This window comes from Lissotriton helveticus, chromosome 9, assembly GCF_964261635.1.
Source record: "Lissotriton helveticus chromosome 9, aLisHel1.1, whole genome shotgun sequence".
Classification (NCBI taxonomy): Eukaryota; Metazoa; Chordata; class Amphibia; order Caudata; family Salamandridae; genus Lissotriton; species Lissotriton helveticus.
In genome coordinates this window covers 1,007,243,771-1,007,255,805 of record NC_136070.1, presented here as the reverse complement: position 1 = coordinate 1,007,255,805, position 12,035 = coordinate 1,007,243,771, and the positions used below count along the sequence as shown (strand labels likewise).

The window sequence follows — 12,035 nt, the reverse complement described above, 5'->3', positions numbered from 1 at the left end:
GCAACAAGCAAGCTAAAGGTTTCTATACAGCAATTAAGAAAATTAGCAGTATATTGCTGCACAGGAATGAAAGGAATAATATACTTTCCTGTAGCTGTAAGGCAAAATGTGTGCGCGCAGCATGAAACGAAACAGTAGTACAATTCACCATAGCAGAGTATTTTTAGAATATGGAATAAAACATCTGCAGGAGATCAGGTGTATTTTCCTCTGCAGCTGAACATCTCCCATGGTTTTCCATTGCTTCCTGCCAAAAGAAGTGCAATGACTATCTCCTTAGGAAAAGCCTTTATTGAGTAACCAGTTTTATTTTAAGTGAAATAGTATAATATTTACATCAAATATAGACTCTACAAAAAAAAAAAAAAAAAAAAAAAGTTTGGTGGACGAAAACCCCGAAGGGCAGCGGAACTCCTACTACAGGAATTCCAAGTTTCATTCAGGAGACATGCGTCTCAAGAGATCTAAGGAGCAAGTGGCAGGTCTGCAGATTTGCAAGAACTTCACACTCCCCACACCAAAGGAAGCAAACTGTAGTCAAAATAAATTTGGAGCCTTGCAAAACACCCCTTTTTCCCTCACTGAGGGAATCCCAAATCACACTTAGCACCCTGAAGTATCTGAGGATGAATGAGATGATGGTCAGGCATTTGCAGAACTGTACTCCAAACCCAACCAATAGGTCACAGGAATCCTAGGCCAGAGATATCACACAGTCATTGCTTGGGGATGGGTGCATTATGATTTGCAGTACAACAAAGCCCCCGCTACCTGAATACCAGGCCACAGCAAGAATACAGTATTTGCCAGGGGCCACCAGCACTCTTTGAATGGGTGCACGGCTGGCAGAGTCTAGGACAAGAATGTGCGGGTTCAGTCGCTGTCGCTTGCACTTCCCTCGTTATCGCTGGATTCAGAGGCCTGATCACTGGCACTGTGTTCTTCACGATTGGAGTGCTCGCTGCCACTGTGGGCAGGACTCCCACTGCCAGCAGGGCTTGCACTTTCACTGCGGATCCTCCTTCTCTTCTTGGGCCGCTCGTCATCCTCACTACCACTATCCTCCCCACTGCTTTTGTTCTGTGCCTCCTCCTCAGCATCACTCTCGTCGTCATCACTACCAAAGATCTCCTCCTTGTCTCGAGCAGCACGGTCCTCTTCACTGCCGCTCTCAGCATCACTGGCACTCTTCTCACTTTTCTTCTCTTCCTTGTCCTCGGTATCCTCTTCTTCTCGTTCGCTCTCACTTGCGGAGCGTTCTGCCTCACTGGCTTCCTTCTCGCTCTCGCTGCCTTTCTCCCCTTCGTCATCTGCAAAAAACACACAAAAGAAAGCAAATCATTAGAACCAGTGAAGGGAATGATGGAAACAGCATCATAACGCCAATTCGATCAGAAGAGTCCAGCATTACTTAACAGAAGGAGGCAAGGAAAGGATCTGCACCGGGGCCACTGATCCGGACAAAGTTTTGGACGTCCAGCTTAAGCAGAAAGACAACTCTGGGGATGGTTCAGTGACAGTAAAACACAAAACCGGGATCCTCTAGCCGAACCAGAAGACATCACTGTCTGAGAAACAGCAGTAACTATTAACTCATGCAAGAATATTTCCATGTCATATGGTATCCCAACCTACAACGCTGATTAAAATATTTGAAGATATGTATAATTTCACCAAGACAGTTTATTCTGGGCCTTTGTGCTATTTAGATATTTATGCCTGCCATGCCAGTGAAAATAAATGTAGCCAAATAACACAATCACACATTTATAACTACATTGCAAAGATCAAATTCGAGTTTGTTTCCACAGTACAGCAAAGCTGACATTAGAAAAAGTGGATCCAGGTAGGGACATTTATTTATATTTTTCTAGATATTTTTTAAAAAGTTTAAGGAGTTCTGCACTAGAACTGCGGTAGTTTCATGAAAAAAATATGTAAACATAAAAATACACAGTACACTTTGATATATTTGTTTATTTTTCCAAATAGCTCAGTACAGCATAGGTAGCACTGCATTAATTTAAAAAAAACATATTGAATACACACCATGCTACACTATATTTGGGAAATCTAGTGTAGTACAGTGTATTTTAACTTGTTTACATATTTATTTTAAGTATTGCAATACTTCCTGGGAGGTACTGTTACTCCATAACATTTTTTAAATATAAAGAAACATATAAATAATTAGCCCTACTTATTACCACTTTAATAAAGTGGTAATAGGTAGGGAAACATGTTAAAACCTACTAGTTACCTGGAAGTAAGGCCCTAACTCGGAATACAGCCAAAGAATGGTCAAAACAACATGGCTGTCTTACTTTTGTAAAGGCAGACAATCGCCAAATCATAAACTGTATACCGTGGCCTCAGATATTCCTATGTTTTATTGCCTTATAAGTTTAACAATCCTTACCCTGCATACCTCTCCTACTAAAAAGGATCAACTACACACCATAAACTACATGCCTGCCAAATTTAATTAAAATCCGACTGCCCGTTTTCGCGCTACACTCGAGTAAAAAGTCTATTGAAAATGCACTAGTGGAAAAACGAGTTTTGGGATCCTCCTTTATTCTTTCAACTCCCATAACGAATCTTCGCAAAACTTTGCATTGTCCACCAATGTAGAACAAGCATTTGCAATGCAATAGGTCTCGCATTTGTTAGAGTTGTTGGTTTTGAAAATGACAATGTTTTTTACTTTTGTTTGTTTATTTGCACCGGAGTAAATATATTTGTATAGCTCTATTGCCATTGGTATAATAAAGCAAAAGTTTTTAAAAAAAATCATTTTTAAGGCCAACAGCTCTAACTTTAACACATTTGAGACCTATTCTGAGGTTGACTCAATGGTGTCCGCTTGGTAACAATGAACTCATATAATGCAAAATAAACAGTTTGTATTATTCGATGTTACTTGATTTCGGATGTGTTTACCCAATGAAGGATTATGCTGTATTTCTACACAGTATGTATAGATTTACTTATTTTACAGAGACCCAAAGTCTTGAAAGCTAAAAACTCTTTACATCTCTGATTATGTCTAAAGCAACGCTTGGAGTTACACTGCAGGGTGCTTTTGTTTTTCCTGATTGGTTGGAAGGTGTGTATGACAAGTTAAATGTTTGGGCTAGGCTCCTTTTTGACTGCAGTCAGAATACTACTTGCACGTGATTGTCCGTAAAGTGAGGTATTATGCAGCAGGTTGTGGCAAAAAGGAAATTAAGAGCCCTCTGAAATGCACCTGCCTACGGGGAAGTACCATAAAAGTGCGGACACTGCTACCTGCGCCCAGGCTTTGGACACACTGCATGGGGACAAAAGGCAGGACAGTTTGTTGGTGAGACATGGACCACATTTCTCTCTCCAGCATAGCTACGGAAATCTGATTCCTGCTGCTGTCTACTCTAGTCCGTCACCGGATGTTATAATAAAAAGCGCTTCAAGGGCCATGGGGGATATTTATGCTGAACAAACACATCCATTAATATGTTAAGATGTACTTTGCAATTTACGTAAGTGGAGTATTTTCACATCAGCTTTCTAATTGGGTTGGTTGTGTTGTAACATTTTTTGTCCAGCAGCCCTTATCTGATACATCGGTGTTTTTTTTTTTTAAACAATATGTTTAATCTTCTCTCAGAGCACTAGAATTGTATTTAAAGTTGTCCGAACAACAGAGTAAGCAATGGCAGCCGGCGCCCGGTCATGACTGCATGTCCATTAATGTAAAAGCGCGACGCCCGGTGGCGTGATTGGGGCTGCGGGCAGGAGGCGCCATTGTTGACTTTGCACCTGTGTAGTTAATTTATATATTTTTTTAAAAACGTTTTGGTGGGGCTGGTCATAAGGGCATGCCCATGTTAATGTAAAAGAGGGTGCCCGGTGTGAGGGGGCTGCGGGAGGCAGGCGGCATGGTTGACTTTTAAAAAAAGCACGCGAAGCGTCCCGCAAGTGTAAAGATGGAAAGCCAGATGGTGCCTGTGCGCGTAACCGCATGCTTTAGGCCACACAAAAAGCGTGTGGTCGGATTTTTGAAGCCCACTTACTAAAAATCTCGCCAGAGCAGCGCATGCGCTGGCTCAGGTGAGACCTATAAAGCAATATATCTGCAAAGTTTTGTGGAGAGTCATCAAATGGTGGCAAAGTTATTAGCTGGCAAAAATCAGAGGAATTCCTATATGTGGGAATACTAACTATACAGACAGAAAACTGCTTCAATAACGGCACCATGCCTGAAGGCTCAGATGATGTAGTGAAGTAAGCTGGGTTTAGAGCTACCTTAAGTAACCACTCAAGTAAGCAAAAGAATAAAAAGTAAAGAAGAAGATCACAAAGAAATCAGGTAAGACCAAAGGCACAACACAAAGATGGCATGGATTTATTTATTTATTTATTCAAAGTTTTATATAGCGCGAACAAGATCTTTACAGATATCAGAGCGCTTCACAGAGACAGGGGTAGGGGCAACAAGAGTGAACAGAAATAATGGGAGCAGTATAATAGTCAATAACATAATAGGAAAACAATAGTGTACAGAAAACATACCAATATACAATCAGGTAACAAGTAATATAAGACGGCGCAAAGTCATTGATCCCACCATTACAATAGAGTTCAGGTAAACTTTGGATGTAGGGATGGCTTATACCAAATTCTAAGGATAGAGAGAGCAAGGGGTGGGGGCATCAGGCGGGTGATTCAGCAAACTAAAGTGTATTATATAGTGGTCGGTAGTAGGAGAGTAGCATAATAGTGTCACAATCAAATAAAAATATAGTGCCAAGAATCTGTCAGGAGGTCAAAATACCAAACGATGCAGAGTCTCTTATCCAACAACTATAAAGTTCAGGTGAACTTGGCCATAAGGATGGTTTTCACCTCTTTCTTGAAGAATGCAGTGGAGGAGATAAGCCTGGTTTCAGGAGGGAGTGCATTCCAGATCCTGGGAGCCATTCCTGAAAAGGAGCGTTTGTATGTTTTTTCCTTCCGGAATCTACGAGGTTTCAGGAGCAGATTTTTTGTACTTCTATTGGATCTCGAACCTCCTGATATAGACAACTTTTGAGCGAGGTAGTTGGGTGCCTTGTGATGCACGGCCGAGTGTGTCATAACGGCAATTTTTAGCTGTATTCTGGCTTCAAAAGGCAACCAGTTTAGAGATTTTAAGTCTGGGGATATATGCGAATGTTTTCTTGAGCCAGTAATGAGTCTCGCGGCAGCGTTCAGGGAGGCTCTTAGGGGTGCTGTTGTGGATAGCGGGAGTCCGCTGAGGGCCACAATTCCATAGTCTATGCGAGGGATGACTAACGCTTGTACAGTAGTTTGGAAGTCCTTGGCTGGGAGGAAGGGTTTAAGTTTCCTCAGTGTGTTGATTTGGAAATTAGCTCCTTTTGTTGCTTTGCTAACGTGCTGTTGCATGTTGAGCTTGGCGTAGAGTGTGATGCCTAGGGATTTCGCAGAATCCACGATGGTAGGTTGGACATTGAGTGCTGTTAGGTTATTGAGCCAGGTTTGGGTGGTGGTAATTTTCGCCGGAGGTGAGATGAGTAGGAACTCAGTTTTCAGAGCATTTAGTTTGAGGTGATTAACGGCCAACCAAGATTGAGTGCTACTAAGTGTGGAATTCAGAAGTTTGATATCTTCCGGGGATCGTAGCTTTAGGTAAAGTTGTGTGTCATCAGCATACATATGGAATTGAACATTGGATGCTTGGAGCAAGGTGGCGAGCGGTTCCATGACGAGGTTGAACAGCGTGGGGGAGAGGGAAGATCCTTGTGGGACACCTAGATCTGCTGGCACAGGTGTAGATAGCACATTGTCGATCTTGAACTTCTGAGACCGGTTATGAAGGAAGTAAACCATTTGAGAACAGTTCCCGATAGACCCATTCTAGTGCTTAGCAGCTCCAGTAAGTTCTCGTGTTTGACTGTGTCAAATGCTGAAGAGAGTTCAAGAAGGATGAGGAGGCAAGACTCATTCCGATCTAGAATTTGGAGGGCGTCATCAATTATGTGCGTCATAGCCGTTTCCGTGCTATGTTTCGCTCGGAGGCCTGATTGACCAATTTAACCTCCTCAACCCTCATCAATGTGTTTTGTTAGTTGGACACATTTTTCCAGCAATTTGGCCAGGGTGGGGATATTGGTGATAGGGCGATAGTTGTTCAGGTCAGACGGGTCAGCTGTAGGTTTCTTGAGTATAGGTGTGACTTGCCCCACCTTGAGGGCGTCTGGGATGAGACCTTGTTGAAGGGAGCGGTTGATGATTTTGTTCCAAAGTGGGAGGAGCAGGGGGATGAAGTCTTTTACAGCATTAGCAGGTAGGGGGTCTATGAGGTGATTAGAGGGCTTCAGGGTGCCGAGCAGTTTGCGTATTGCTTCTTCCGAGTATGTGTCGAAGGACAACCATGATGCATTATTTTTAGGTTGAGTGTTAGTCATTCTGGTGTGACTGGGGAATCGGCTTACATCCATGATGAGGTCATTTCTTATGTTGTCCGTCTTTAGCTTAAAGAAAGCAGAGAAGGCTTCACAGTGTGGGGTATCGACTGTTGTGCTGTTTGATTGTAAGGGCTGTGTCTTTGTTTGAGTTTTGATTAGTTCGAACAGCTTTTTTGGCCTGTTTTTTGCTTGGGCCAGCTGGCGGCTAAAGAAGTCAGACTTTGCGCGCTTTATTTTCCTAAAGTAGGCATTTCTCTTGTTCTTAAGCGTTTTGAGATGCAGTGATGAGGGGTCAGATCTCCAGGTGCGCTCTGCCATTCGCATAGCACGCCTGTCATCATTAAGTCTGCCGTCATACCAAGGGTTAGAGATCTTGGTGGAGACTCTCTTCAGTTGCAATGGGGCGGCTTCGTTGACTATTGAATTCATAGAGTCAAGGTAGTGATCGGTCAGTGATTGAACATCCGAGGTACCTGAAGGGGGAAGGAGGAGACTGCCGATGTGGGGAGGCAGGGAATTGGGGTTAAGATTCTTCATGTCCCTTTTCCAGGTCTTGGATTTGGTAGGTTGAGCCGCGTTAAGTTTAACTTTTTCGTTGATAAAGAATGTGATAATGTGGTGGTCTGACCAGTCACAGGGTTGGACCGCCTCCAGTTGGATAAAGTCCTCTTTGGCGATGATGAGATCGAGTATCGAGCCTTTGTCGTGTGTTGGTCTATCGCATAATTGGGTGAGGTCAAGCGCATTAAGGAAAGTTTTGAGGCTATTCACCACTGCGTCTTTCTGATCGTTCCAGTGGAGATTAAAGTCACCCAGGTAGACTTGGTTGGTCTGCCGACCGGCATTGGATGTGATCGTGTCCATGAGTTGCTGAGTGAATGTGAGGTTGTCACCAGGCGGGTGATAGATGAGATGTAAGGCACAAACTTGTTTGCCCTCGCTGGTGATATCGAGGCAGAGGAGTTCACAGGAAGAAAGGGAGGGGGAGGTGGCTTTAGTAACGGAGAGGTTGCTCCTGAAAATGCATGCAGTTCCCCCGCCCGTCTTGCCAGGCCTGTCCAGTCTAATGATGTGATAATTGGGGGGGACTAGTATGTCCATTATCGGTGTAGAGGCTTCAGTTAGCCACGTTTCAGTCAGAATGGCTAGGTCCAGATCCATTGTTGAGACGAGATCAGCGATGTCAGAGGAGTGTCTCTGGGCCGATCTGCAATTGAGTAGGATGCATTTGAGTTTGGGAATGAGAGGGGTGGTCGAGCCTTCTAGAGAGAGGGGAACTTTTCTGAGGTTGTCAGGGACGGAACCTCTGTTGCTTAGGGTTGGGAGCCTCAGGGGATTTGTGAGAATTGTGGGTATGGGGATGTGCGAGATCGATAAGTGTTTTACCGGACCTGGGCCATAAGAGCGAAGGAGGGAGCGTAAGTCGCGGTCCGACAGGGAGTTGAGGACACGACAGGGGCGGTGGGAGTTATTGCGAGCGGGGATAGTCGGCCAACGCGGGGATCGTTGAAGGCGAAGGTATGTGGGGAGGGTGCGTGGTTTGTAGGGTAGTGGGACAGGAGGTTGACTGGGCTGTGAAAAGAGAAGTTCTTTGATTGCGTGGAGATCTTTTTTGACTTGTAGGAGATCCTCTCTAACTTGTTGGAGGGTGGGTAAAGTCAAGTCCAGATGTGAATTGGGGATGGGGTTGGTGATGAGAGCCGTTGGCGAGTGGTTGAGTAGAGGGTTGGAAAGCGAGCAGGGTACCGAGGGGGGGGATATGCTAGCGTTATTGTGGTGTTCTGCGGTGATATTAAGTGGGATGGCATTCGTTGTGTGGGAGGATTTGTGGGCGAGGGGTGTGGGTGACGTAGGGGGAGGGTGGGAGGCATAGGTAGAGACGTCGGTGGGAGACGGTGCTGGTGAATTGAAGAGAGAGTGAAGGCTGAAGACAATGGGGGTGGCAGGAGAGTAGTGGGGGCTGAGAATGGGCGGGGAAAGAGGGGGGATGCTAAGGTAAGGGAGGTGGTATGTTCTGTGGGTCTAATAGGGACGGTGGGGAGGTGGTGAGTGAGAGTGGGGAGGGAGCTGGGGAGGGAGAGGGCTCTACCGCGGGGGGAGGGGGAAGGGTGGGGGGAGATAAGCTCCGGACGGTGGTGTGTTCAGAGGCGTTCGTGGGGGGTGAAAGGTGGGGGGGGGGGGAGCGTGGGGGTATCGAGGATGTGGGGGTGGGGGTATCGAGGATGTATGGGGGGGGAGTGTTCTCACATGGGCATTGAGAGTGGGGGGGGCAAAGGGTGGGATTTGTCGTTATGCGTGTCGTTCTGGTGCTGATCTAGGTAGGAGGTGTTGTGGGTGGGAGTTGTTATGTCAGGGGAGAGAGGAATGGGAGTGGTATGACTGGGGATCAAAGGGATAGTGTTAGAGTGGGGGCTAGTGTATGAGGGGGAGATATTTGTGACTGTGATTGGGGAGTGTGGGGTGGTAGCAACAGGAGGGCTATTGACTAGGATGCTGGGTGTAGGGGTGAGGTGCGTGTGGATCTGATGCTGAACTAAGTTAGAAGCGCTGTGGGTGGGGGCTGCGACGTCATGAGTGATAGTGCTGGAAGAGTTATGGGTGGAGGTCCGCAGCTTGGAGAGGTGCTCTTTGAACTTGGGGAACAGGTTGTCTAGTATTTCCAGGTTCTTGTCTGTGGATTGAATTAGGACAATACCGTTATTGTAGATAGAGATGGTGGCTCTGCCAGGGAAGAGTTGGGAAGGTGTGATAGAGAGAGTTAGGCCATGAGCGGTTTTCCTGGTGGTGGAGACGGTGAGTAGGGTTATGAACGCTTTTCTCCATTGAGCTCTGCGTGAGATGTGGAAGATGATGTCAATGTTCAGGGCTCCATTGCCCGGTGAGAAGTAGGTGTCGGCAAAGGGGGTTTCAGGGTGCGGTCTCAAGAAGTTGTGTTTAAAGCGTTTAGCAGCTTTTTTGGTGAGAGTGGAAGGGTAGTTGATTCTGTATGTGTGCTTGCCGATGAGATCCATGTTAGGATGGGTATAGCGGTGGGTGTGAGAGGAAGAACGATAATAATACAGATATGCAAAGAACAGCTGTCGACCGTTGGTTACAAAGCACAAGAGTGACACTAGTGAGTGGTCACCATAGCAAAAGAAATGTAGGGGTAGCAATCGGTGCAATCCAGGAACAAGCAGTGCGTAGGTGCTGCTTGGAAAATGTACAATATATAGGGGTAGCAATCAATATATAAGGGGTAGCAATCAGTTAAAAGGAGCCACAATGACACATCAGAATGTAGGAGGTAGCATCGGTGTAATCTAGGAATAGAAGGAGAGTGGGTGCAGCTTACAAGACTAAACAACATAAATGTAAATGTAAGAGGTAGCAATAGGTGCAGTCCGGAAACAAACAGTGCATAGGTGCAGCTTACAAAATGCACAATATATAAGAGGTAGCAATAAGTTAAATGGGGCCAAAATGACACATCAGAATGTAGGAGGTAGCCTCGGTGTAATCCAGGAATAGAAAGTGAGTGGATGCAGCTTACAAGACTAAACAAAATAAGTGAGGTAGTAGTAGTCAGTGCATCATAGTGATAAAGTGAAAAGGGGGCAGCTTACAAGACTGAACCAAATATATGAGGTAGTGATCAGTGAATAATAGGGATAAAAGTGAGATGGGTGCAGCTTACAGCATATACAGTATACAAATAGGGATAAAATACTAGTGAGTTACTGGCACCAATATAGGTGCAAGCAGATGACTGCAATAAACAAATATGACACTAGTGTGCAACAGGTAGAATATGAGGTAGCAAACAGTGCACTGTCGGTGAGGAAAAAGTGAAAGTGGGTGCAGGTTACATAAAATGTAGAGATACCAGTAGTAATATAATACTGCAATAAATGGCAGGCACTTAATCACACAAAGAATTTAAATACAAAGCTATGTAAAGTCTGTGGTACCGATAGTCAAGAATAGTCAGAAAGACTAGTCCATGATGGCCGCCAGAGAGTAGTCTAAAATAGCCGCCAAGTAGGGGGATAGAATCATTAGTCCTCTTTTAGTTGTTGCTGTTTTCAAAGCAGGGAAAGCAGTTTCAGATTCTATTCCGGTTGGCTCGGATCTTGCATTCCAAGGGGAGTGTTATCTTTATTTTGGTTATCTAGTTATCTTAAGTGGAGCTGCTGACGGGCCTCGTGGACTCAGGCGGTGCAAGAGGGGATTAATTGCAGTTTATGGCCCCGGCCATTTTGAACAAAAGATGTTTTGCAAAAACAAAAACAAAAACGAATGGGGCAAAGTAAATACCTTTTCCAGCAAACGAGTGGGGCAGAGTAAATACTTTTTCCAACTTTCGCCTGTTGAGTTAGGCAGCAAAGTTTTGTAGTTGTAATGCTGAGACAAGGTGTGTACCGGTCGGGAGGGGGGCCTCTCTCAGCCCTCAGATGTCGCTTTCGCCTCATGGATGAACAAATAAGTTACGTGCCCAAAATGTCAAATTGACAGAAACTGGTTACGTACCGGTAACAATATTTTGAAGCGTAAAACTATTTTAGATTTACATGCTTTCCGTTATCCTGCCATCTAGTGGCTGGGACTGGAAATCCAGATTTAGCACAAAGTTTTTTAAACAGGCTGATTCCAAGCTCACAATGTCTTCATTTTCAGATTCTTTTTTCACCATTTTAAAATACTAACCCTTTTCTTTTTTTTTATTTGCCCTCTTCATCAGGGAGACAGGGTGGTAGAATGTGAATCTAGAAGGGCTGCACTCTGCAAATCTATTGCGACAGGTAAGTTACCCGTTTCTTGAGCAGCGTGAACCTCTTCTACATTTGCATGATGAGAGATTATACAACGGCTTTCCCCTCTAACAGATGTGTGTGTGTAAAGGGTGGGCAGTACTGAAAATATATTTCCATATTGACTGTCCCACTTGGGCTTCCTTCATTACTTGGCTGTCTACACAATAACGTTTTGTAAAAGTGTCCGGTGAGGGCCATGCTGCTGCAGGGTAAGTGTCTTTCAGTGGGATGTTTCCCATGTACACAAGCTTCCCCCCTTTTTTCCTTGTTGAAGGTTACTGATTTAACCTCAAGAATCTTCCCTGCCAATAAGTAGCACAGTTGGATAGTTTGAACAATCACCGGCTATAAAAGACTTCGACACTGGCTGCCACTTTGATTGTGGAAAGTGTGCCACAAATAACTGTTGCGGTTTGCGAACATTCTTTGTAGCTTCCACATAGTACATAATGGCTCTCATGATAGCATAGTGTGCTCAAAATACTTTCTGCAGACATTTTTGGGGATTGGAAACAGCTGGAAATTTGGATAGTCTGACTAACGTGAAAGATAGATTACCCTTTCAGTTACGGGAGTGCCACCAGAAGGACATTTTTAGTGTCAAGTCCTTGAAGTATGCTTTATGAAGGAGTTCAAGGGGTAGTTTTAGTGCTTGTGTTAAAAAATGCATTTAAATTCTGAATTGTTGGTGGGATACTCCTTGGTGGGTATACTTTATTAACCCCTTCTAGAAATATTGTAATGGCATGCATTTTGAAAAGGTGTTTGCTATCTTGACCTCTTGTATGTGTTA

The 12,035-nt window shown here is 44.6% G+C and overlaps 1 protein-coding gene across 1 annotated transcript in view; it reads right to left on the bottom strand.

The window, feature by feature from the left end:
- Positions 1–276: 276 nt before the first annotated feature.
- The window catches only part of PAF1 (PAF1 component of Paf1/RNA polymerase II complex), a 63,751-nt gene continuing 51,992 nt past the window's right edge, over positions 277–12,035 (bottom strand). Inside the window, exon 14 of the mRNA XM_078661326.1 lies at positions 277–1,310. Within this exon, the coding sequence (XP_078517452.1) occupies positions 874–1,310 (437 nt within the window). The 3' untranslated portion in view covers positions 277–873. The remainder of the gene's footprint in view (positions 1,311–12,035) is intronic.